General features: G+C 37.9%; 1 protein-coding gene across 11 annotated transcripts in view; it reads right to left on the bottom strand.

Moving 5' to 3' along the window:
• Window positions 1-6,315: 6,315 nt before the first annotated feature.
• Window positions 6,316-24,945, bottom strand: part of CADPS2 (calcium dependent secretion activator 2) — a 295,527-nt gene continuing 276,897 nt past the window's right edge. For 10 of the 11 annotated variants that reach the window (XM_072147011.1, XM_072147001.1, XM_072147004.1 and 7 more), the window contains 3 exons: window positions 24,288-24,395; window positions 12,402-12,506; window positions 6,316-7,045 (listed from right to left, as the gene is read on the bottom strand). In XM_072147011.1, the coding sequence (XP_072003112.1) occupies window positions 6,875-7,045; window positions 12,402-12,506; window positions 24,288-24,395 (384 nt within the window). In that variant the 3' untranslated portion in view covers window positions 6,316-6,874. Of the gene's footprint in view, window positions 7,046-12,401; window positions 12,507-22,089; window positions 22,241-24,287; window positions 24,396-24,945 lie in introns of those variants that run through there. The other variant, XM_072147009.1, reaches the window with a different exon arrangement.

Consider the following 24,945-nt stretch of genomic DNA (forward strand, 5'->3'; position numbering starts at 1 on the left):
AGGTTTAATGTGGATAAATGTAAGGTTATGCACCTGAGGCTAATAATCCACATGCAACATATGTCCTTGGGGGAGTAAATCTGGGAGATTACCTTGTTGAGAAGGACCTTGGGTGTAGACTATAAATTAAATAACAGTATGCAATGTCAATTAGCTGCCTCCAAATCCAGCAGGATCTAGCAATGTTACCACTGTAAAAGGCATTAGTTTGGCCTCACCTGTAATATGCTGTTCAGTTGTGGGGAAAGTCCATAAAAAGGATGCCCTGAAGCTGGAGAGGGTACAATGAAGAGCCACAAAAAGATGAGGTATGGATGGTCTCAGTAAGAGAGGAAAGATTAAAAGAATTAGATTTATTTAGTCTCCAAAAAAGACCACTGAAGCAGGACAAGATTAAGGTATAGTAAAATGTCCCTTACGGACCTTATACACTTCCAATATTTTTAAGATGTAGGTGAAGTATGGCCAGATGAATCCTATTATCTAAGTGGTTTATATATGAAGTTGCCTTTAATGACATATTTGTTAGTAAGTATGCCACCTACGGGCTGTGGAAGTTAATGCTACTGCACAACACCAGCCTGGAAAGGAATGAGTTTATGTATTGACCAATGAGTGCTGTTTGATTGGTAATTGTTGGATATCTGGAAAACTCCACCCCCAGGGAAGTTTATAAACCTCCATGTGGCTAGAAAATTCCAGAGCAGATGTCACGGGTGTCCCCACAATCCATGCCGCGGATTGCGGGCACAACCGTGCCCCTCTCAGTGCCGCGGTCCCTGCTGCCACTGTCCCGCTCCCCGCCCTGGACTCACCTCTCCACACTCCTGGCTGTGCTTCTGCTTCTCGTCTAGGCCGAACGCTCCCGCTGCCTCTGTGTTCCTGCATTACCAGTGTTCCTGCCATTCCTGTGTCCTGCTGTGCCTTCCAGGGTTCCTGCTGTGCCTTCCAGGGTTCCTGCTGTGCCTTCCAGGGTTCCTGTCCTGCTGTGTCTTCCAGGGTTCCTGTACTGCTGTGCCTTCCAGGGTTCCCGTCCAGCGGAATCTTCACTCCGTGCCAGCATTACCAGTGTTCCTCTGTGTACCAGTGTTACCAGGGTTCCTCCGTGTTTCATGCTGTCATCTCAGTCAGCCCCGTGGAACGACCTGGTAGCACCCCGCCGCAGGAAGACCAGGTTCGAAATTAGACTCCGGTCCCAGGTTGCAGCTAGCTCCATCACCCCAGCGGTGGTCCAGAGGGTCCACAGACTCTCAGACAGTTCATCCCCTATGAACTGTGACAGCAGATAAGAGAGTGCGCTTGTACAAAGTGAGTCCTTGCTACAGGACATGGCCTGTAGATATCAGCCCTGCTGAATTCTGATCCTTAACAAAGTCTGCCTTGGATTACTGCTAAAGAAGCTCCTAACTTCTCCAGCCCCAAAGCTACTGAAATTGGGCTGTGAGCTTCTCCCTTTTTTTGCATCCTGCCTGCTGAACACCTGCCTGGTTTGGACGAGGTCTGTCCCACCTGAACTAAGCGACCATGAAGTCAGCGTTAGTCCATGCTAAAGCCAGCCACTCCAGTACCAGGGGAATCCAGCTGCCAGAAGCCAATAGGTTAGGCCCTGGTGATGGATGTTGCAAATATATAAATGGTTCATATAAAAAATATGGTGGAAAGTCGTTCCACGTTAAATCAAATCAAATTACAAGGGGGCACAAGTTTCAATCTCCATAGGCAAGGCTTCTTTGCTAAGAACTGTGTATCTGTGGAATAGCCTACCTCAGGGGCTGGTCACAGTAAAGACATTAAAGAGCTTCATAAAGAGTCTAGATGCCTTTTTACATTAAAATAACATTAACGGTTATGTTATAATAAGTAATTGTGTTCTCTTATAACTCATTCTCATCCAAACCCTTTCCTTGGTTGAACTTGATAGTGTCCTTTTTCAACTGTACTAACTACATAACTTCAGTGTTTCTCTTTTATGGTTCAGTAGGATTTTAATGCAATTTATCTGTAGGTACAAATCTAAACAAATATACCAAACAATATCTATAAAGCTATGCCCATCCATATAGAACAAGACCGCCAAATAACTCAATACTAGCAATTCTCATTTATGCTTGAGTTAAATGTCCCAGGTGAGAGTCTAATTTCAAAATGTTACCCCCAAATGCAGGTTCATTTCTCAAATTGTTCATTCTCCACTATAAATTTTCCTCAGTACTCGTAAGCACAAATCCTCAGCACCACTAAATTTAATCAATGTCTGCAATGTTAAAAAAAAAAAATCCTGTAAATTTATATGCAACTCATCTGAGGTGAGTCCAATCACAGTGAGTCCTGCATATTAATTATTCCTTCCACTGTCCTGTCTCCCTGTTCCTGATCGACAGGTCGCACTGCTACCACCATGCTGCTCACATGGAACCAGCACTTAGGGACCATATGCCAAAATTCAACTAGAGACATATACAACTTCCTTTACTTTCCCCTTTAACCTCGGAGCGAATGAAGAGAATTCCAGAGAGAGGGGTGAGGAACAAGTCAGTGAGACAGTGGCTTTGTGTTGCTTGGCTCTACTACATTATTAACCACTTCTTCAGAAAGGGGGTTGAGAGCGACAATATTTGAAGAGAAATCATACTTGCCCCTCACCCATCCCTTAGGAATCTCCTTCAGCTTGGTTAGCATTGTGAACAGTGGTAGTGAGGAGGGCGAGGTTGCTAGACTGTACAATGCATCTCCCCGCCTCCTTGGCTGAAACAGACAACATCAATGAAAGTAATTTTTAGAAGAATGGTGGTTCTAATTCCATGGATTGAGGCATCAGTAGAACAAGACATCTAAAAGGTACTCTGTGTAGTTTGTGGTGGTGGGGGATCCCTGGTGACAGGTTCACTTTAAACCATAAATACATTTTTTTAGACAAATGGCATAAAACTATAGTGCAGACAATAGTAAACTTTGTAATATGCTTTATTTAACCCCTTAATGACCGCCCTATCGGGTTTTTACGGCGGTCATTAAGGGTACTTCTTCTGATGCGACGCCTTTCTACGGCGGCGCATCAGAAGAAGTTTTCGGGACACCGGGTCTCTCTGGTGCAGGTGTCGGGCTGTGATATCACAGCCCAGACCCGGCACTAACACCCGGGATCGGAAAAACTCCGATCCCGGGTGTTTAACCCCTTGCACGCCGCGGTCAAGCATGACCGCGGCGTGCAAGTGTGTCCCCCGTGGATCGGACCCCCCCGGTGTGCTTACCGGGGGATCCGATCCCTCCTGCCGCTGCCCCGGGTTCCGACGAGTGACCCGGGGCTGTCGGCTCCTCTTCTCACCGGGTCCTGCCTTCCTGTCAGGACCCGGCTGTAAGTAACTGAGCATGCGCAGCATGCTCAGTTACTTTCACTATACACTGCAATACAAGTGTATTGCAGTGTAAAGGCTTGAATAAGCGATCGGATGATCGCTTATTCAAGCCAAGAAGTAGAAAATGTAAAAAAGTAAAAAAAAAAATTTTTTTATCTTTTTATAATATAATTAAATAAATAAATAAAATAAAAGTCCCATAATCTCCCCAGTAACACATAAAATGCAAATAAAGTATATAAAACACAAAACACGTACATATTTGGTATCACCGCGTCCGTATTAATCTGTACAATAAATCTAAATCAATATTGAACCCGCTCGGTGAACTACGTAAAAAAAAAACTCGAAAAACTTCCCATAATATACAATTTTTCATCAAACACCATCACAAAAAATGTTCTAAAAAGTGATCAAAAAACGTTACGGTACCTAATATGATACGACTGAAAAGAACAACTGTTTTCGCAAAAAATAAGCCCTCAACCAGATCTGACAACAGAAAAATACAGAAGTTATGGCCCTGAAAAGTTGTCAATAGTAAAAACAATGCGATTTTCTCCAATATTGGTTTTGCTCAGGAAAATTGAGCAAAATAAGAAAAACTATATAAATGAGGTATCACCGCGTCCGTATTAATCTGTACAATAAATCTAAATCAATATTGAACCCGCTCGGTGAACTACGTAAAAAAAAAACTCGAAAAACTTCCCATAATATACAATTTTTCATCAAACACCATCACAAAAAATGTTCTAAAAAGTGATCAAAAAAAGTTACGGTACCTAATATGATACGACTGAAAAGAACAACTGTTTTCGCAAAAAATAAGCCCTCAACCAGATCTGACAACAGAAAAATACAGAAGTTATGGCCCTGAAAAGTTGTCAATAGTAAAAACAATGCGATTTTCTCCAATATTGGTTTTGCTCAGGAAAATTGAGCAAAATAAGAAAAACTATATAAATGAGGTATCACCGCGTCCGTATTAATCTGTACAATATATCTAAATCAATATTGAACCCGCTCGGTGAACTACGTAAAAAAAAAACTCGAAAAACTTCCCATAATATACAATTTTTCATCAAACACCATCACAAAAAATGTTCTAAAAAGTGATCAAAAAAAGTTACGGTACCTAATATGATACGACTGAAAAGAACAACTGTTTTCGCAAAAAATAAGCCCTCAACCAGATCTGACAACAGAAAAATACAGAAGTTATGGCCCTGAAAACTTGTCAATAGTAAAAACAATGCGATTTTCTCCAATATTGGTTTTGCTCAGGAAAATTGAGCAAAATAAGAAAAACTATATAAATGAGGTATCACCGCAATCGTAGTGAACCAGAGAATAAAGATAAAATATTATTTTTACGTTACGGTGAGCGGGGGGGGGGGGGCGAAATGCTCACAATCCAAAATAAAAATTGATGATTTTGTTTGTGTCCCCCTTGAAATAGTTAATAAAATCTCATGAATAAGCTTTAGACTCCCAAAATAAATTATTTATACATTGTATCTCATCCCATAAAAAATAAGCCCTCATATGATCGCATTACCAAAAAAAAAAAAAATTTATAGGTCGTACAATGTGACAATACAAATCTGCAGTGAATGGCGCCTCCATTCATTCTATACTTGGCCGTGCGCCCATACAGAAGTTTACCACCACATATGTGGTATCAGTACACTCGGGAGGAATTGGGCATCAAGCGTTGCAGTGCGTTTCATCATTTAATTTATTCTGAAAATGTCAGTTTTGGCCTAAATGAATGTATTTCCAAAAAAATTCCATAGTTTCTAAATCGCAGGTCCATATTTTTTAACCCATGTGAAACACTTAAAGGGTTAATGGACTTAATAGAAGTTGTTTTACATACGTTGAGGGGTGAAGTTTCTATAGTGGGGTAATTTATGAGGTTTTACTATTATTTAGGCCTCTCAAAGTCACTTGGAAGCCGAGTTGTCCCTCAAAATGTGAGTTATGGCAATTTTCATGAAAATAAGAAAAATCGCACCTAAAGTTCTGCACCTCATAACATCCTAGAAAAATGACCGGAAGCATAAAATATCATCCCAACATAAAGCAGATATTCTGTAAATGTTAATTATCAAACTTTTTGGGTAGTTTTACTTCCTGTCTGGAAACCAGAACATTTCAAACTTGGAAAATGAAGAATTTTTACAAACTTTTGCCAAATTTTCACTTTTTTTCAGAACGAAACGCAAAACGTATCACTTAAATTTTATAACTAACATGAAGTACAATGTGTCACGAGAAAACATTCTCAAAATCACCAGGATATGTTAAAGCGTTCCGAAGTTATAACCAATTATCGTGAGACATGTCAGATTTGAAAAATCGAGTCTGGTCATTGAGCTGAAAACTAGTGTCGGTGATAAGGGGTTAAAAGAATTGTTCATTTGCCCTGATTTATCCACCTTTCCCTCCTACTTTTAGCAGTTTGTGTAAACCAGCTTTCCCTCCTGTATTCACATCTACACCTGAAAGATGACACATTTTTTATCTGTACATACATTGCGACCATTCATTTTTTTTATATTTCCACAAACATTTATTGTAGAAAATCTACATTTTACTAAGGTAAGATTATAAGCAGTTTAGTCAATTATGATGGCTACTTATGTAAACAGTTATCAAACTTTATTAAATACTATATAAATACAAAATGGTTAGAATTAATGGGTTGATGAAATCAGAGTTTCATTATGGCTCCTGCAACATATAAAACAGTAAAAACAACACACACAAAAGAAAAATGGTGTACAGACCCCAAAGATGCAAAGGTTTTTCTGATTTCCCTGTGAAAGGGCAGTGCATTGTTAGGACGCTTAGAGGGCATCTATCATCAGATTACTGATAGTGTCCTAATTAGACTGCTTGTTCGGTTTAGGGGATGGAGGACTGCTTTTAAGACATTTTCTTGCCTCTTTATTAACAAAATATGAACTTTGTAAATGGGCCGGAAGTACTCAGGCTGATGGTGCCTGAGCGCCTCTCCGCTTCCCTGGACTTTAAATTATGCAAACCTCCTGCTGACGCCGGCCAGGCACTCTCCGCCTGAGCGCCTCCGGCACTTTTACAAAGTTCATATTTTGTTAACAAAGAGGCAAGAAAACACCTTAAATACAGTCCCCCGTCCCATAGACAGAACGAGCAGTCTAATTACGACGTTCTATAACCAGTTATCTGGTGATAGATGTCATTTAATGTAGAGAGAATAGAATTTTTTAAAACTCTTTTTTTGGGGTGGCTCCTTTTTTGATTAAATAGTTAAAGCAATTATCTGTAGGACACTGACCCCCCAAATCATACACCAATGTTCTCTAATCTTTTAATAACTAAAATTCCTTGGCTATTAAATTGCATTGTAAATGTGGAAACGGCTATATAAAAGTTTCTATTTTAATGCGGAATAAACAGTAAATAGGGTAAAATATTTACAAACAAAAGTAAAATAAATGGACCAGTATGAAAACAGAAACACTAAGCCGTCACTCTTCTTCATCATCACTGTCCTTCATGGAAATTCCCTGGAGTCCTCCCCTATCAGACACAGCCATTGTAGCCTCTTCCATAGTTAAACGGTTGTGAATAGTCTCATATGTCTTATTATTTAACGTGCCATCCAGCACTCCCTGTAGCCTGAAGTCTCTGTAGGTTTTCTGTGAGAAATAGGAGAGGAAATAGAGTATCACATATTTAGCTCATACACATGCTACAACATCTATCACATTTCTAGCAGTATTTACAGTGTCCAAAGTCATTAAAAAAAGATTGAAGAAGATATTTCTGCAAAACCTAGCTGACCGTACCTGACATAAGCTGCAACTCCTAACACATGACTACATAGAGTGCCATTTATATAATTGTTACAATGTTGCTGTAAAGATCTATATCCATCATTACCCTCTTAAACCCTTATCTCCGCCCCCGTTTTCCACTTCAGTGACAAGGCCATTCTCTATTTTTTTTGATAATGTCTATTTACAATCTATGACATTTTTTATGTCCTTATAGCTGTATAGCTGCATCTTGGTTTTTTTGGAACAAAATGTAGTTTTTAATAGCACAATTTTGGGTTCATGTGTCCTACTGATAAACTTTCATTAACCCTTTCTCCATAGAATATTTTTTTTTAAAAAAAGAATGCAAATCATCAAAATTTTCTGCATTTATTGTGGAACCTTAAAGGACATCTACCACCAGATTAATTGGTGGTGGTAGATTGCCACACTGTCATGCTCGTTATATTAGGGGGTCTTCTACATTGTTTTTGTGCTCCTTTCTAAGGTCCATTTATCCAACAAAACCACTTTTTAAAATATGTTAATGAGCCAGCTGTCTGCAAGTCTCACGCATGGGCGGTAGCACTGTTCTTGCGCAGCCAACTGGAGACCAGCGTGGCTGCGCAAGGAAGCCCGGCTGGTCTCCAGTTGGCTGCGCAACAAAAGTGCTACCGCCCATGCGTGAGACTTGCAGACAGCCCGGTGACAACATAATGGCGTTCATAATTTATTACCGACCGGAGTCATAAGGCGCTCTGCTGACGTATGCCTGTGCGCTTACAGCTCATTACCATATTTTTATAAAGTCGTTTTGTTGGATAAACAGACCATAGAAAGGAGCATAAAAATGATGCAATAGACCCCCTAAAGTAATGAGCATGACAGTGGGGACAGTCTACCACCAGTAAATCTAGTGGTAGCTGTCCTTTAATAACCTAAACAGTTAATATACATATAGTGATACCAAATTTGTAGTGGATTTTGTTTTGAGGGGCACTTTTTTACATTTTAATCTTCCAAATGCCATAACTTTAGAATTGTTTTGTCAATGTGGCTGTGTGAGGGCTTATTTTTTTTGGCGTAAGGACCTGTATTTTTTGTTGGTATTTATGTTTAAAATAATTTTTTGTGGCATGTATGATTAAAAAAAATGGCAATTTGGGTATAATTTTTCCTTAATTTTCTTAACATTTCGTGTCATAACGGATATTACGGACATAACTTTTATAGTTTTCTAGCCTGGGTTGGTACAGGTCTGTGGTTTTCTTCTTTTTAAAGGTTTGGGCAATCTCTCTGTGTTAAATAAAACTGTATTCTTTTTACATTATTTATATTACTTTGTCCCACAATTGGACACTGACATGAAATCACTTGATGTCTATGTTTGACCATGAGGTTAACCCCTTTGTGACTTGGGTCATTGTTGCTTGAATGTCCAGGTCAATTTATGCAGTTCTGTTCTGCATTTCTTTAAATGGCGATATCTATGGAATCCCTTTACATATCTTAACAATTTTTAATTTCTTTTTTTTTCTTATGACATGTGAGACTTTAAATTGATAGAATAATTTCATTATCTACGGATTTTATATAAAATTAGTAGATAAATAACTACAAATGTGAAAAAAATGTTTTAATAATTTTTCCCAAATGTTATAATAATCAGTAAAATTCTATAAACCTTTAACAAAATATGTTATAAATATGTACAGTGTCAATCCATCACCATAGGCAGTGGATGCATGTACTTTTGCAAAGTGTTTGCTGCGGCTCCTTATGCATTTTGCCTTCAGCTCAAAGGGGTGTGTGTGTTCATTTCAAATGGTCATATCTCTGGAATTGTGGCACCTAGAAACCTAATTCTAGGTGAAACAGAACCAGAGTTATTCACTGTTAAAGTTTTAAAATCACATTGTGTATTGCAACTTTAAGCAGTGGATATCTCTGATTCTCTACTTCAATATGAAGCTAGAATAGTGTTTCTAGGTGCCATGGATGATGATGCGGATTTAAAATGGTACGCGGTATCTGCACATGGCATATGCAAAAAGGACGTATATAGCCTTAGGGCAGACATAAAGGGGTTAAACACCATGAATCAGAGTTTTAGCGTTGGGTGCTGGGCACGATCTAATTCTTATGTGGTGTCGTAGAAAGGCATCACATTGAAAGGAGTACCCTAAATGGCTGCTGTAAAAACCTGATAAAGTGGTTAAGGAGTTAAATATACTGCGATTCCAAAAGACACTTTTCAAAAGTCTATTCTCTTGAGACTTAGGAATATCAGCTCTTGCTACCATATTCTGCACATCGTAAAAAAGTTGTCTTTTAGATACTGGACACAAAAAGGGTCAGATATTTTAATAACCTAGATGACAGCATAACAGCATCACAGAATATCTAAGGATATCCATAATTTCCTAACATTGATCACATTTGCTTGCCAAGATCTCACCTTCTATATCCCCTTATCAAAAATGGCAAAGGCAAAGTATACATCTGGGTGTAGTAGCTTATAGAATGCCCTTCTCTTTTTTTATAGCAGAAAAAAATAGTGTTACAGCCTCCAGCATTACAAACAATGGAAGTCTGATGGACACCACGCTTCTGTGTATGTTATCTATGGGAAGAAGGAAAGCAAACGGAAGACCTTCTGTCCACCATCAGGTGCAGATGTGAACTGTGATATTCATTGTTTATTGCTTACATTCTTCTGACTGGAGATACAGTACATGACTCTATAGTCTGCGTTCTGTAGAAGCAAACATATGATGAGGACACCTACTTCTAGCTAGCTATATTCCATGGAACATTATTATGTTCACTTTTTAGGTGCGGAAAAATATTTCCTTTCTTTTAAGAAAAAACTTGCTGGATGGGAATAACATAGCCATGCACGACTGTCTATTGGTTTAATCCAAAGGGTCAGGAAAAACAATAGTATAATAGCTGACTTGACAAGCATCTAGTTTACAACATTCCCTGCTGCTCAATACCCATAAGTTTCTGTCTAATTTTTGTGCACTTGCGGTTTTTGTAGTTTTTCCTCACTTATATATGCTCTGTGAAAAAAATAGATGAATGCTTGAATAAGCCCGTAGAAAATAATGGGTCACCATAAGATAAGTGAAAATCACAAATGGCATATGGGCGTAAAATAACACTTGTCCTTACTATGAACTAAAACCAGGAGTGGAACATATTCAAAGATAAGGTATAATGGCAAGAGTTGCACTTGTTCTATGTGTTCCACCAACACTGGCTCCAGATTATACTAAGGCAGGTTTCAGAAAAATGTTTTGTAAGATACCTTTCTATAGTAGAAATAATATTAATGATTCTACATACTACATGGCATAATGATCAAATATTGAGTTATCTACTTTTTAAGCTCTTCCATAGTCTTACACAGTCATTTTGCTGCGGAAAAATGTCTAAAATTAGGACATGTAACAGACTTGGGAATGTCACTATAGATTATGTTTTCCTCCATATTACAGGCTTAAAAAGAGAGATATAGTATGGATTGTAAATATTCTATTTAACACAGGCCTTACCGAGATGTGAAATGACCCTTATGCAGAAGTCCTATAGACTTGTGTACAAAGGTGACTAATATAAAACTTAGAAAACAACTAGATAAAAAGTAAAACCATAAAAAACCTTTTAAACAGTTCCAGTAATACTGAGAAATTTAGGCCTCAATTACATATCTTTTTTCCAGATCTGTGTGATATATGTTCTCAATAGACAGCACATGATCCTACTAATTTCAGTGATTATCCTTCTAATCATCAGTGATTATAGACCAACCTTTCTTGAATATAAAATAAAGTCAATACTTAGTTTACATTCATGTGATTTTCAAAGATCCATTAAAATCAGTGTGTGCTGTCCATGATTTTGATAGACACAACACACTAACATCTGAATGCACATGCATGTCTGTAAAAAATAAAAATGTGAACAAGCTCTAGTGCTTCTCATGTTTCACTGATATTTTTATCTCCATTGTAATATGAAAATTGATAAAGAAAAATATTAGGTGGAGCAAAATAGCAAAATCTATGCTATAGAGGAACTATAGAGCTGTTCCCAGGGATTCTAGATATCCTAAATAGGTAAAAACAAATTAGTGATTACTGAAATTAGTTTTGAAATTAATCCATATAAACTAGTTCCAACTAGTACTGATGAATAATATATTAATATATCCACAATTTTTGGTTCAACCACATGAAATGATTCTTCTGGGAGTAATGTAGTGTAACATTTTACTATTTTATAGCAATACTGCAAAGAAAATTGTAATACCAATGCAAACACTTTTCCAGAGATTTGTAAAGACTTCCTATATATCGTTGCAAAAGCATTATATTTTGTATTCAAAAATGGCTGTCATACACTTTATATCACAAAGTAGACTAAACTGCTGGCTCCATATGTGGTAACCGCTCACGTCTGCTGTATATTGCAGCACTTTTTCATAGTCAAATCCATGACTGCCATGTGAACACAGGTCACCAGCGTGAAATAAAGGCCCTCCCTCTTTACATGACAAGAACCAATAAACATGTATTTTATAGCAGTTACACCTGCAATGGAAAGTATTTGTGTTGCAATGTTGAATAAATGATCAAAACACAATTATTAAAAAGAGCCTTGTTAAATGGAAGGCATTCAGCAAACGTATAAGAAGTGTTGGTTATATCATGCATCAGGCCATAAATCCTTTCTGAAATATTTTTCTCTAGCATCTCCAGATCCATTTTACTCTATAGCAGACACTATAGAAAGAACATTTCTTAAAAACAGAATACTGGTAGGTACTCATTACGCATGTCATAAATTTGGTGAAATTAAAATAATTATTGATGATGTTATAAACAATGACACATATAACTGGGCCTCATTGTCTGATCCTAATTAGATGATTATTCTCCAGCCAATGAAGTGGCTAAGTAGCTTTTAATATTCATATTGTAGTTCCTGATACATTTGGTCAATCTTTCAGAAATCATTAGGAAGAAAATCTAGCTGAACAGCCACTCGTAGTGAATGAAGAGTAAATAAGCATTTAATTGGTTGCCATTCGTACCCCTTTGTCTCCAGGTATTAATTCCACATTGAATAAGAGGCACACACAAATACTTACACACTTCAGTAACCCAAGAGAGAACACAATGGTGGAAAGAAATAAGACATTTGGTACATTTACCCCGTGATGACTTACCTTAACAATTTTGATGATGGTTTTCAACTGATAGACATGGAGCTGAAGGTCTAATCGGTCTGCCAGCCACACACATATGACTTTAACAGAACTGCTATACCATTGCTGTAAAAAGAAAGCAAAAAAGACTCTGCAGTATTCATTTAACAGATACGGTAATGACTGCTAATGAAACACTCTGAAATGATGACAGGCCAGCACTTCAAGTCAATAATGCTATAATTTCCTGATAAGAGAACTGTATGTTTTGCCAGGAAATCAAGCAACCTGACCTGGATTGTTCTTTATGTGAATTAGCACTAACTGTTCTGCTTCCAAGCTGTAACATTCATTAAAAACTGTTTTGCACTTTGCAGCCAGCATTAGTCAACGATGGATATTAAAAGCTTCTGCTACAACTATGAGTGCACAAAACACACAAACGTAATGAATATGGACAGCGGCAATGATGACCCGTAATTACATGATTTATATAGATTATAGGGTGAACACAAGCAGTTAACCATGTAATCACTGAAAAAAACCAAACGTATGATGAACAATGTAACCTGAAATGTTTATTCACTACCTATATCTACATGTATCACTACATAGCTATCTGCGTATCTATTTACTTGCATGCCAGCTTGCTTATCTTTGTGTCCATAGCTTTTTATCGGTCTATGTCTAGTATATGTATGTCTTTATATACATAGAAAAGAAAGTGAGTCCAATTTGTTGCAGTTTAAATTGGAGACAAATTCTAGACTCCTATGTTCACTTTGTTCTACACGTAGAATAAAAGCTTTTAGTTAAACTGGAAAAGTGAAGGATGTGATCCTGTTAAGAAGTAAGAGATTACATTTATTGAGATCTCCTGTTCCTGCCCTGTTCGCAGGGAGTCTCTCCACAGGAGAGGGGTTTAAGTCCTTTCCTAAAGTAATTTCCTGTTTCTTATCAATGTGTCGAGAAGTGCAAATAGGAAAAACATTGTGTCTTCATACGGAAGACGAACAATAATGTGCATAAACCTGAAGGGTAAGAAATCTCTCTGTACAGCACTTGCTCTGGAAACATGAATAGTTTACATGAATATATTCAGGAACCTGATAGTCATGCTCTGAAACAACATTGTGATAGGATATACCCACTCTGTTTATAGACTTTAATAATAATAATCTTTACTTATATAACACCATCCTATTCCGTAGCCCTTTACAGATACTTTGTATTAAAATATCCTCATAAAGGGTTGACTATTGATGCAGCTTTCTCTGAGGAGATGAAATAATTGCTGTCATGTGTATATTTGTGAACCATACCAGTCTATTAGAAGCACATTACATATTACCAAGTTATTCTCACTTACACGTCTACTATATAGCCAATTTTACATTCTATATGCACAGTTTGGAGGTTGGCTGGTTAATGTACCAAAGCAGATGAATTTTATAGAAAACATAAATGAAGTTCACATTATTATCTATTAAATCATCAGTTACAGCTTTTAATTTTTGGTTGGAGAAAACAACTGGTTAAATGTTAGCAGCAATTTTGCAATTGCATAATGCTAAAAAATAAGCAATCTCTGCCGTACTGTATGAACAACACTCATCTCATCCTCATACAATGTATTTCACAGCAAAAAGAAGAGAGAGAAAAATGAAAATGGTATTGTTTTATCTTATTCATTGCACATCAAGCTCCTGTAAGGGCATGCATTATTTTCCTGACAAGTAAAAATAAGAGGAAAGGAAAAAGCTAGGGTTGATTCTGTGAGACCCTTGTATTTATTCACACTTATTGTGCATGACTGTTGACTGGTAAATCATATTAGCAGCCTGTCTCCCCATCAAGCTGCTACTTGCTTTCCAGCCCTGCAAAGGTTCAACAAATCAACAGGAGCACGGAAAACAGAACATCAGTCTAATCTAGTGTTTAAGGTGAAGTTTTCAAACCCAATCTAAGAGAATCTTTAGAGCGACCAACAAGCTGAACGACTCAGAAGGTGGTATTGACAATGAAATAGGGCTGAAATATTGAGAAACGCAGTGCTTGTGCATTTTAATAACACATGGGTCAACAAGGACACAGCTCCCTCAGAGCCATTACTTGCCACCAACTATGGAAATTGCCACACCAAGGCTTCGAACGCTCTCAGTTCATCAGCTTTCTTAAAGAGTTCATCAGCTTTCTTAAACACTCTAAACCCCCTTGGTGGACCTTTAGTCTTGAATTAACAAATCAAAGCCATGGTAAAGGGTGCAGTCTGAATGGCTAGCATTGATCCCCAACTGTGCTCAGCACTGCAACAGGCACTGAAAAAAACTCTATCTATTGTGTCCAAAAATTGACAAGCCTCCTCTCTTAAAGTAGTACATCTGAGCCAGGCTGGATCTACACAGCTGTAAAGGGCTCCACTCTCGGGACACAGGGGAAGTAACAATAGGGCAAGCATGAGCTCTTTGTCACTACCAGACTCTGCAATTTTCTAACAAGGATTTGAGTTGTTTCTTTCTAGTGCCCCTGAAAAGAGATTTAGCAACATACCATTCCCCCCTCCCCTTGTACATGTATAAAGGACACAGCTAAGGAATTTCCCTGCTCCACTGCTCTCTGAAAATACTAAACAAATGCATTTCATAATCAGCATACTATTGCTGGCAGATTGCGGCATGTTCAGAATGATTCAATTACATGCAGCACTTATCCGAACAAGAGTGCCTTGGCTTTTCTGTGTGTGAAAATTCATGGATGCTACAATTTGACTGCAGGAATAATTAAGGTTCTAATGTGATGCTTGGTACTCCTCAAGAAATCACATGGCAATCATGTTGATGTTTATATGACTTCAGAAAGCTGTGAAGGCTTTTATTAGACAGTTGTAGAAAGCTGTGATTAAGAGCTGTTACATATCTGTAGTCAAGATCACCGACAAATCTGGATAAAAAAGGGAGGAGATCTTTACTACATTTGCAGAAAGTGATATCCACAGAGCAAATCTGCTGAACCCTCAAGTGGTATGAGAACTGGAGAGCTCAATCCACAACTACAGAATTACACACAATTCTTTCTGTATACGTGAAATATATACAGTATAGAAATATATTTGATAGTGAAAAAAGCCCAATTATTCTTTCACTAACAATGATTGCTTGCAATATTTCACGATCCATCATTATAAGAAATGTATTTTCAGTCTACTGTGCAAGGAGCCATTGGAACCTTTACCTTACAGTTTTTGCATAAATTCTCAGTATTGATTAATTGATGACTGTTAAACTAAAAATATTACAAGAACAATTCAAACACAATAACAATTATCAATATTTATAAGAGATGTTATAAAATAATCCGCATCTGCAGGCAAATGCTTGGCATCCGCTGTCCCTGCTAACCATTATGTTGCCTTTGCTTTTTGTTCTGCAACCATCCACTGAACATAAAAACAATAATAATAATTCGATTTTTATTACAATAATATTGTTAATATAGATTACATTTTCTATTTGCTGATTTTTATTAAAAAGGGGCAAGATAAATGAATAAAAAGTTAAATACTGAAAAAAATTAATCCTAAAAAGTAAATAAACTGTAGGAGGTTTTATAGTGATATTTTTGTAATCATGGCATTAAAAAAAGCCTTTGAAATGTATTTGTTGAAAACTAAAGAAAACTTCTCTATTCCCTTCATGTAATCTAGATTTTTGCACTCATCTTCTTAAAAGTAGAGTGTATGTAGGCAACTACAAGGATACTGCATGAAAGTATCTTTTCTTTGGAAATTAGTTTTGGGAGAAAAAAAAGATACACAGAATTTTTTTTTCTCCAATTGAGATTTGTAGTAGGGCCTAACATGTACAGTTATAGGGGTTGTCTAATCAATTCAACCAGCAGCTGATCAGCGAAGGTTTGGCCTATGAACCCTCCACCCCCTCTCTGAAAATCGGATATCACAGGAGTAATTTGTGGCTGGTCATACAAAAGAAATGCCGACAAAATAAATGAACTTGAATTTAAGCTTGTCAGAGAGAGAGAGAGAGAGAAGAGAGAGAGTCTTTGCTCCCTGCCTTCGGAATTATGCGATGTTTTGTATGAGATAGCTCTCCCTCTATGACTTTCATACTGTATGCACGAACAGTGAATAAGGAAAGAGATTCTATTATTGACACATCCCATTTGTTATGAAGATTTACTTGTCTATCATTACACATTAAAAATCAGCAACCTCTTATTGTGTCAAACAAGACATATACAGGGAAATCTTTCTATGTTTGACTTTGAGGCTCAAGCTATACGTTTTGGGGCATCCCGCCAGAAGTCAGACAATTTTGTTTAACTTTATACCACATTTTTACACAAAGGAGTAAGGTAATCTATTTAGAAATGCCAATGTCTAGAACACATTTACTGTAGTGCAAGTAATGCTCTCCCAGATTTGTTGCAGTCATATGGTTGCACAAAAAGCCTTAACTAACATAATGGATTTGTAAAAAGTTTTAAAAATAACAGTTTGTTGTTTTGATTTGGAGGACACATGTAAACATACAAAACAAAAGACAATGGGTTCTTTAATGTGAGCTGCTCTTATATTCTTGCAGAAACCACAGTCCTTTGCATAATTAAAGGAGCACTAAAAAGCTTGGGCGGAAACCTAACAACTGTCAGCAAATCTGAGCAATACTTTGCTTTTCAATTGCTGTTCTACTTTTCTCATGTCTTTTAAATGGTTTTCTATGGCAAGGACATTTTTCTTGATTAGTCACAGCTAATTAGTGTTCTGGCTTAGACAAGTAATCAGAAATGTCAGAGTTGTAAGGCTACATCTCCCTAATCCTTTGATAATAATTTAGCCTCCTGGGAGGGCTTCAAGCTGTGGTAAATAGTGGCTGACAATAAGGCAAAATTAGGTGGGCAGTAGACCATTAGGATAGAGAAATAAGAAGCACTACCAAAACCTGCTGAGCACCAACAGGCTACTAACTATCCTGCCAGACGAGGTGCCTGTTTAAGCCTGTATTGTTAATTAGCAGATTCTACCAGACCTGCCACACATGGCCAGGTGCATCATGCAAAGATGTGTATTTCTGGGGCTCTGCCAAATGATAATTCTGTGCACAGATCACATTTCAAGGAACTTTATTCAGAAATTCACATTAATCCAGTGTATTTAAAGAAGAGGGATACTGAATATTGACTTTTTGCATTCTGTTATACAAATAATGTGCCTTTAGATTTCCATGATCTCGATTAAGACTAGTTCACGCCTCAATTTTTTGCATTAGTTAAGGCTATTTCACACTTGTTATTGTCAGTCCATGACAACAGACCATGCAGTTTCCCTGATTGTGGACCAGCTACACTAATGGGGGTGGGATTCTTTGCATCATACCGATATTTGACAGAAGAGGATGTGGAATTTTACCCTGGGAGTAAAGGCTAAGGTAAGTCAAAGTTTTTGAAAAATATATGGCACAACTGAAAACTGACCCTTAAAAAACCAAAAAACTTAATTAAGTAGGGACAGTATTATAAGGACCATTAAAAAGGAGGGTGCTGCCCCACATTGCGCTAGTGTTTCGTTACCTCACGCAAACCAAGGGCACAGTTGGCAGGCCTCATCCTGATCGCATATGTGTTTACAGTGAAACGCATGGAATTGGTAACTAGCACCCGTTGTCTTTCATTTAAACAATACAAGACACCCAGTGCAGGTTACAGATTTCATATGCGATCAGGCCAAAGCCTCCCCCCTGTGCGCTAGTGTTGCCTTAGAAAACACAACACTTGAACGATGCGTGACTGCACCCAGACAGGTACACTATTGAGGGGGTCATTAAAGGGGTTTTCCCAAGAAAGACATTTCTCACATCTCAATACCCTAGTGATGTTAACACAATAAAGATCATTTTAACCCCTTACTTTACAATGTTAGGCTGCATTCACGGGCTCACGGCCCTGTATGGGAGCAGCACGGTGCAACACATGTGCTGAACCGTACTGCTTCGTAGCCCGTAGAAAGATAGGATATGTCCTATCTTTCTACGTAAAACGGCACCATACGCTGTATATTCCAATGGAGAGGATACATACATCCGCAGCGCCGATGTATGGCCACCGTACTACGGTACGGCGGGCATACATTGTGTGAATGTAGCCTTACTCAGTTTTATTGCTGTTTTAGCTCCTATCACTCACCAGGCTGGTCAGTGTAAAATTCTAGGGTGTGGGTAGGGACTCTCTATGCAGACACATTATGATCCATCTAGTGCTGTGGGGTGACAATGTGGTTATATAATCAGGGTACAGGTCTATATACACTTTCATGTGGCTTCTGACATTGTACTAACACTATGACACATAGAAAGAGAGATGATATAGATCAGAGACGCATGAGATGCTTATTAGACAGAGGCATGACAGACAGAGGCTGACAGACTTTTACACTAAATGGATATATAGAAAAAAGAACACAGCGCATCGAAATATCAGAAAGAGTGAATATTAAAATAACATAGTGGGGGTAACAAGTGGTATAGATGATATAGGTCGACTGAGACTTAGCTGCGTAGTCCTGTTTCCCGATCTGGTTAGGTCGGGAATGGGAATGTACAAGTGTTGGAATGAAAATCAGGACCAATAACCACGCTTCTCAGTGTTGATAAGGCTTTTATTTAGATGCATACGAGGACGACGCGTTTCGGGAGCGTACCGCTCCCTTCCTCAGGTCCGTACAGTTTTTATACAATGTTCTGTTATACACAAAAATATATATATAAGATAAAAGATATATATAGTAAAAAATGTATATAAAAAAGCATAAATGTAACACATATAATGAATACATATAAAATCAATTTGTATATAAAAGGTTCAAATATAGAATGCAGTAGAAATAAAAATGTACAAAGGTATAAGTATATAAGTATATGACATATAGAGTAACCAATGGTGGTTGGTAGTTCATTGTTGAAGAGGTAATAGTGATAACATGATATCAGATACATAGGTGAAGTCAGATTACATTCTTAATGTACCATGATGACAAATACAGAGGTGAAATAGGATAAAAACTGGAGAGTGGTATAAAATAAGGTAGAGAGAACAGATAATAATAATAACTGACCGGTGTAGCCTTAATCTATCCTGTCCTGATGGTAAAGGGCACAGATTCTACCCTAGGATGGTGATGACTCTACAGGTGGAAGATATAAATGTGATGTTGTGGTCCATCTTGTGGACCCCCTCATCTAAAACCCACCACAAGATGGACCACAACATCACATTTATATCTTCCACCTGTAGAGTCATCACCATCCTAGGGTAGAATATGTGCCCTTTACCATCAGGACAGGATAGATTAAGGCTACACCGGTCAGTTATTATTATTATCTGTTCTCTCTACCTTATTTTATACCACTCTCCAGTTTTTATCCTATTTCCGATCCGGGTGTTAGTGCCTGGTCTGCGCTGTGATATCACAGTCCGACACCGGCACTATACTGTCCCGATGTCCCTAAATCATGTAGAAGAAGTACCCAAAATGAACTGAAAGGTGATAGAGCATATTACATTGCTCAAATATAGATAGAATACTATATAAGGCTACATTCACACAAACATATGGGGGATGTACATACGGTCGATGTATATACGCCCCCCCCCTACATTGCAATGGCCTCATGGCGCCATACCGTAGCTCGTAGAAAGATAAGACATGTCCTATCTTTCGATGGAATACAGCGCCGGGCTCTACGCTTTGTAGAGGGGTGGGGGTGAACGACGCTCCCCCCCCCTCCACTCCCCAGCACCGCCGAGTGCGCACCATGCTACGGTATGGCGGGCAACGGCAGTGTGAATGTAGCCTAACACAGACCACTATTTTTGATTTGACAAGTTACAGCCCAGTATAAAACGATTATCAATTTTAAGAATGTCTGTTTCTTACAAGACAAATTCACAGTTTGAGAACACCATATCCTGCAAATCTGTGTTTTGCTCAGTTCCAACTACATATTCACACATTATTAAGACAGGAAACATTTGCTGATAAATTTGCTACAGGTCCAAATCAAAGCACACATTAATATAGTTTTACTATGCTGTAAAAGCGCCAGCTGGACGGATATGTTATTCTTCTACCCCACAGGGCATTAAAGCTTTCATAATGTAATTATTTTCGCACATTAAAAAACAGAATATTAACACAAATTAAAATGTGATTGTGAATGTTATTATGGTTTCTTTTCAAATATACTGTACATTACTGTAACGAACATGGGACTAGACTGATAGATTTTTTTGGATGGAAGATAAATGGCATTTTTACAGTCCCATCAATTGGGTCATGTGGAAACCATGACATGGATTGCTGCACACTCTTCCTCATATTCAGATGGGTAAATGACTGCTGCAGATTGTTTATGAGAGGTATCTACTATTCACAAAACTCTCTCTTGAAAACTGCACTAGATTTTGCAAGGCTTGAAAAGATTTCAGAGGAAAAACTGGACAGCAATTACATGATATGCATGTGGATTATATACACAAATATCAGTTTTATGTTGAAGCTGAAAGAGAATATGTTACCAATCTTGACTGTTTTATTTAATCATTGCTATCCCCATAGAATCGAAATTTTATATGACATTTTCTTAAAGCTCTTTGTGTGCGGTTTATTTATTCAATCTAGAGCAGTGAGTGGTTAGTACTTTGAGGTGTGTCCCTGTACACCCTGATACTCAGCACTGAGTTGGACTATGTAGGGCCACACATTTTTAAGTGTGACCATCTTTGTAAGAGCCTCATTTTAGAAGGCTACTGGTTAGAAACATTGAGGTATGTGTTAACACGTGTCAAGGATAAAAGACATTAGGAATGATCTTTGAGATGCTTTACAATATGTTTGTAAAGTGTTTTATACAGCCATTTCCAAAACAATTTAGTCCACTGAGAAAGACTATTAACAAATGGAACCAAAGCAAATTGAGCCCAAGGTCAATGTGTGCAATGCTCAGAGAAATTGCACAGGCTGCATCTAAAACTCTACAGGTCTCAGCATGCTAAATGTTAAAGGGTCAGTGTCCTTTTTTTCTAGTTATGCTGTAGGTTATCCAAGCAAAAACACAGTTTCTTCATGGCACTCCGGTAAAAGAAGGACTTCTTTATTTCATTCTGATTAAAAGCATTACATAAAGGTGGCTGAGAAAGCCGATGTGTTTTGAGCTGTACGCTCTTAATCATGGCATAAAATTAATATCTGACATAATGAACTCTAGCGTTCTCTCATTGGAGGCCTTTTATTTTAAAAACATGTGTTTATGTACTTGATTTATGCCATGACTAAGAGCATATAGCTCAAAACGCGTTAACTGTCTCACTCACCTTTTGGTAATGCGCTTTATCAGTATGAAATAAAGAAGTCCTTGTTTTACCGGAGTGCCGTAAAGAAACTGTGTTTTTGCTTGGATGTGTCTTGACTGCTGGTCTGCAGTCTAATACATGCACCTAGCTTCCAATTGATGCATTCAGATGTGGATCTTGCATACACCTTTGGCAGAGATCCATGTTGGGGGTGAAGAGCTGCAAATATCTCCCTCTTTTTCTATATACTCATAGTGTATGCATGCTGCAATGGGGCATCGATCATATGCCGCTGCATAAGCATCAGTGTATGATAAATCTCCCGCACTTTGGACTACAAACCACACACAGTACCTTTTAGATGTCTTTATACATGTTTTACTGATGCCACTATCCATGGGATTAGAGCCATAATTCTTCTAAAAAAGATTTTAATTGCCCTCGTTTACGAAAGATCCAGTTGTGGAGGAGAACTGATGCTGAGAAAATGTGCTTTTCTTTAAAAAAAAATAAGGAAATGTCTAAGTGACCCCAAACATTTCAGTTGTAGTGTGTGTGTGTGTATATATATATATATATATATATATATATATACACACATATAAATAATAATAATAATAATAATTCTTTATTTATATAGCGCACACAGATTACGCAGCGCTGCACAAGCATGTCAAATTGGTCCCTGTCCCCATGGGGCTCACAATCTAAACAGCCTAACAGTATGTTTTGAAGTGTGGGAGGAAACCGGAGTACCCGGAGGAAACCCACGCAAACACGGAGAGAACATACAAACTCTTTGCAGATGTTGACCTGAGTGGGATTCGAACCCAGGACTCCAGTGCTGCAAGGCAGAAGTGCTACTCACTCCGCCACCGTGCGCCCATATAAAAGGCAGACACCTACCTAAGATACCTAAGAACACCCGACTAGCAGATGACCCCTAGTTACAAACGGACCTCTGGATGTTGGTAATTTACTGTACTTTAGCCCTTGGCTACAATAAGCTATAACAGTTATTGCAAGTGTCTGCAATTAAGTTTTATTGCTAATCCTTGTTTTTATGACAAACCAACATTTTTAAACTCCAATTGTCACCCAAAAAAAATTTCACTCGGGTTACAATTATAAAATATACAGTTCCGACTTACATACAAATTCAACTTAAGAAAAAACCCAAAGAACCTAACCTTTACCTATATATATATATATTTATCATACCTGGTGGTATGCGAAGATATTCACTCCCTTAGCTTTCACCTATTTTGTTATGATACAACCTGTGTTTAAATGTTTGTTTTTTAAATCTGAACTGCGTGTGATGATTCTGCAGAAACAGCCTCAATAGGTAAAGTTAAATGGGAAAAAATGTGTGTCTAATAAATATATATATATATATATATATATATATATATATACACACACAGAGACATGATATATATGTATATATACATACGAACACACATTTTTTTGTATATATGTAGTCACCACTTTTGCTACAAATCCTCTAAGAAGTTTTGGCGCAAACAATCTCTTTCAGAAGTCACATGCTCAGGGAAACTTGTATGCAATCTAAGTGTAACATGGCATGTCAGTATATACATACCTTTTCTGAAAGGCTCCAGAGTCACCATATAAAAGTTTTGAATGAATAAGTGAAAGTAGCGGGGCATCTACACCATAGCACCAGCAAATATCTTGATATGTACCATATATATTAGAATATAAGCTGAGTTTTTCAGCACAAAATATGAGCTACAAAACCCAAACTAGGCTTACATTCAAGTAAATGAAAAAGTACTCACCTACTCAAGTACTCACCCTTCTGATGCCCCCCACTGGTCTTCTTCTATCTTCCGGTATCTCTGTGTGTGCTAGCTGGCCACACACTATGATTTTGCGGCGGCTGGTGTTATAGAGTGTGCGTGACCACACTATGTCACGACTGTCATGCACATTGTGATGTTAGCAAGCACCTGACATCATAGTGTGTGCACTGCCAGTGTGTGCCGACCTGCTGCTGCCGCCGAAGCACAGGAAGAAAGAAGAGGACCTGCATCGGCATTGGAAAGGTGAGTATTGAGTTTACTTTTTTGTTTATGGGGCTTAGTGGAAATATACAGGGGGCAGGCTGGCTGGATATATATTGTGGAGCATTGGTTGATAGGCTATATATTGGGGACTGGCTATATATTGGGGCAGGAACTGGCTATATACTAGGGGTAGAGGGCTCGCTAACTATATACTGGAGGCAGGGAGCTGAATAGCTATATACTGGGGGCAGGGGTATGGGGCTGTATACATATGGGGGAATGGGGTTGGCTAGCTATATACTGGGTGGAGGCTGTGACCAATGCATTTTCAATCCTAGGCTTATACTTTAGTCAATAAGTCTTCCCGTTTTTTTGTGATAAAATTGGGTACCTCAGCTTAGATTCATGTCGGCTTATACTCAAGTATATATGGTAACCACTTGTAATAAAATATCATGCATTAGCTTGACGCAATACATTGTAATTGGTAAAAACACAGAATTCTACTTACATCAAATAACTTTTCTATATACATTTCCTCGTTAACCTTTTCTCTCAGGATATCTTGATTTTGTCTCACAAATGCTATGTAAGTATCTGCAAGGTCCATTCCTGGTTTCTGAAAATCAAAAACATTTTTGTCATCATCTTGAAGTTAAAACATTCTTTTAAAGGCGTAAGCGACAAAGCTGAATCTTTTTGCGGTCGAAACGTATCCTATAGTAATTAAAGGGGTTTTCCCACGAAGGAAAGTTAGGCCCTAAGTTAGGAAAGTTAGGCAATATAGAAGGAGCCGAAGATAAGACATTCAACTAGAGCAGAGAAAACAGATGATGCTCTGAGAACCAGGATAAATAGTAACCTTGATCTAAACAATTTAACATTAAAAGCATTAGGATGATTAAAACCAATTTTAATGGTTTGCAATTTGGGTCTAGTGACAAAACTCTCATTTACTCTCAATACTCTGAACTAGTAAAAAGAGCTTGTAGCTGTTTATAACCAGTGATATGTTAAAATTGTTTGTAACATTCATTGTTAATACAAGGTCCTTGGTCATCAACTGAGCAAACAAATAAATGTTTACTATGTGAACACATTGGGGCAGATTTATCAAGCTGTCTGAAAGTCAGAATATTTCTAGTTGCCCATGGCAACCAATCACAGCT

Source organism: Engystomops pustulosus, chromosome 4, assembly GCF_040894005.1.
Source record: "Engystomops pustulosus chromosome 4, aEngPut4.maternal, whole genome shotgun sequence".
Taxonomy (NCBI): Eukaryota; Metazoa; Chordata; class Amphibia; order Anura; family Leptodactylidae; genus Engystomops; species Engystomops pustulosus.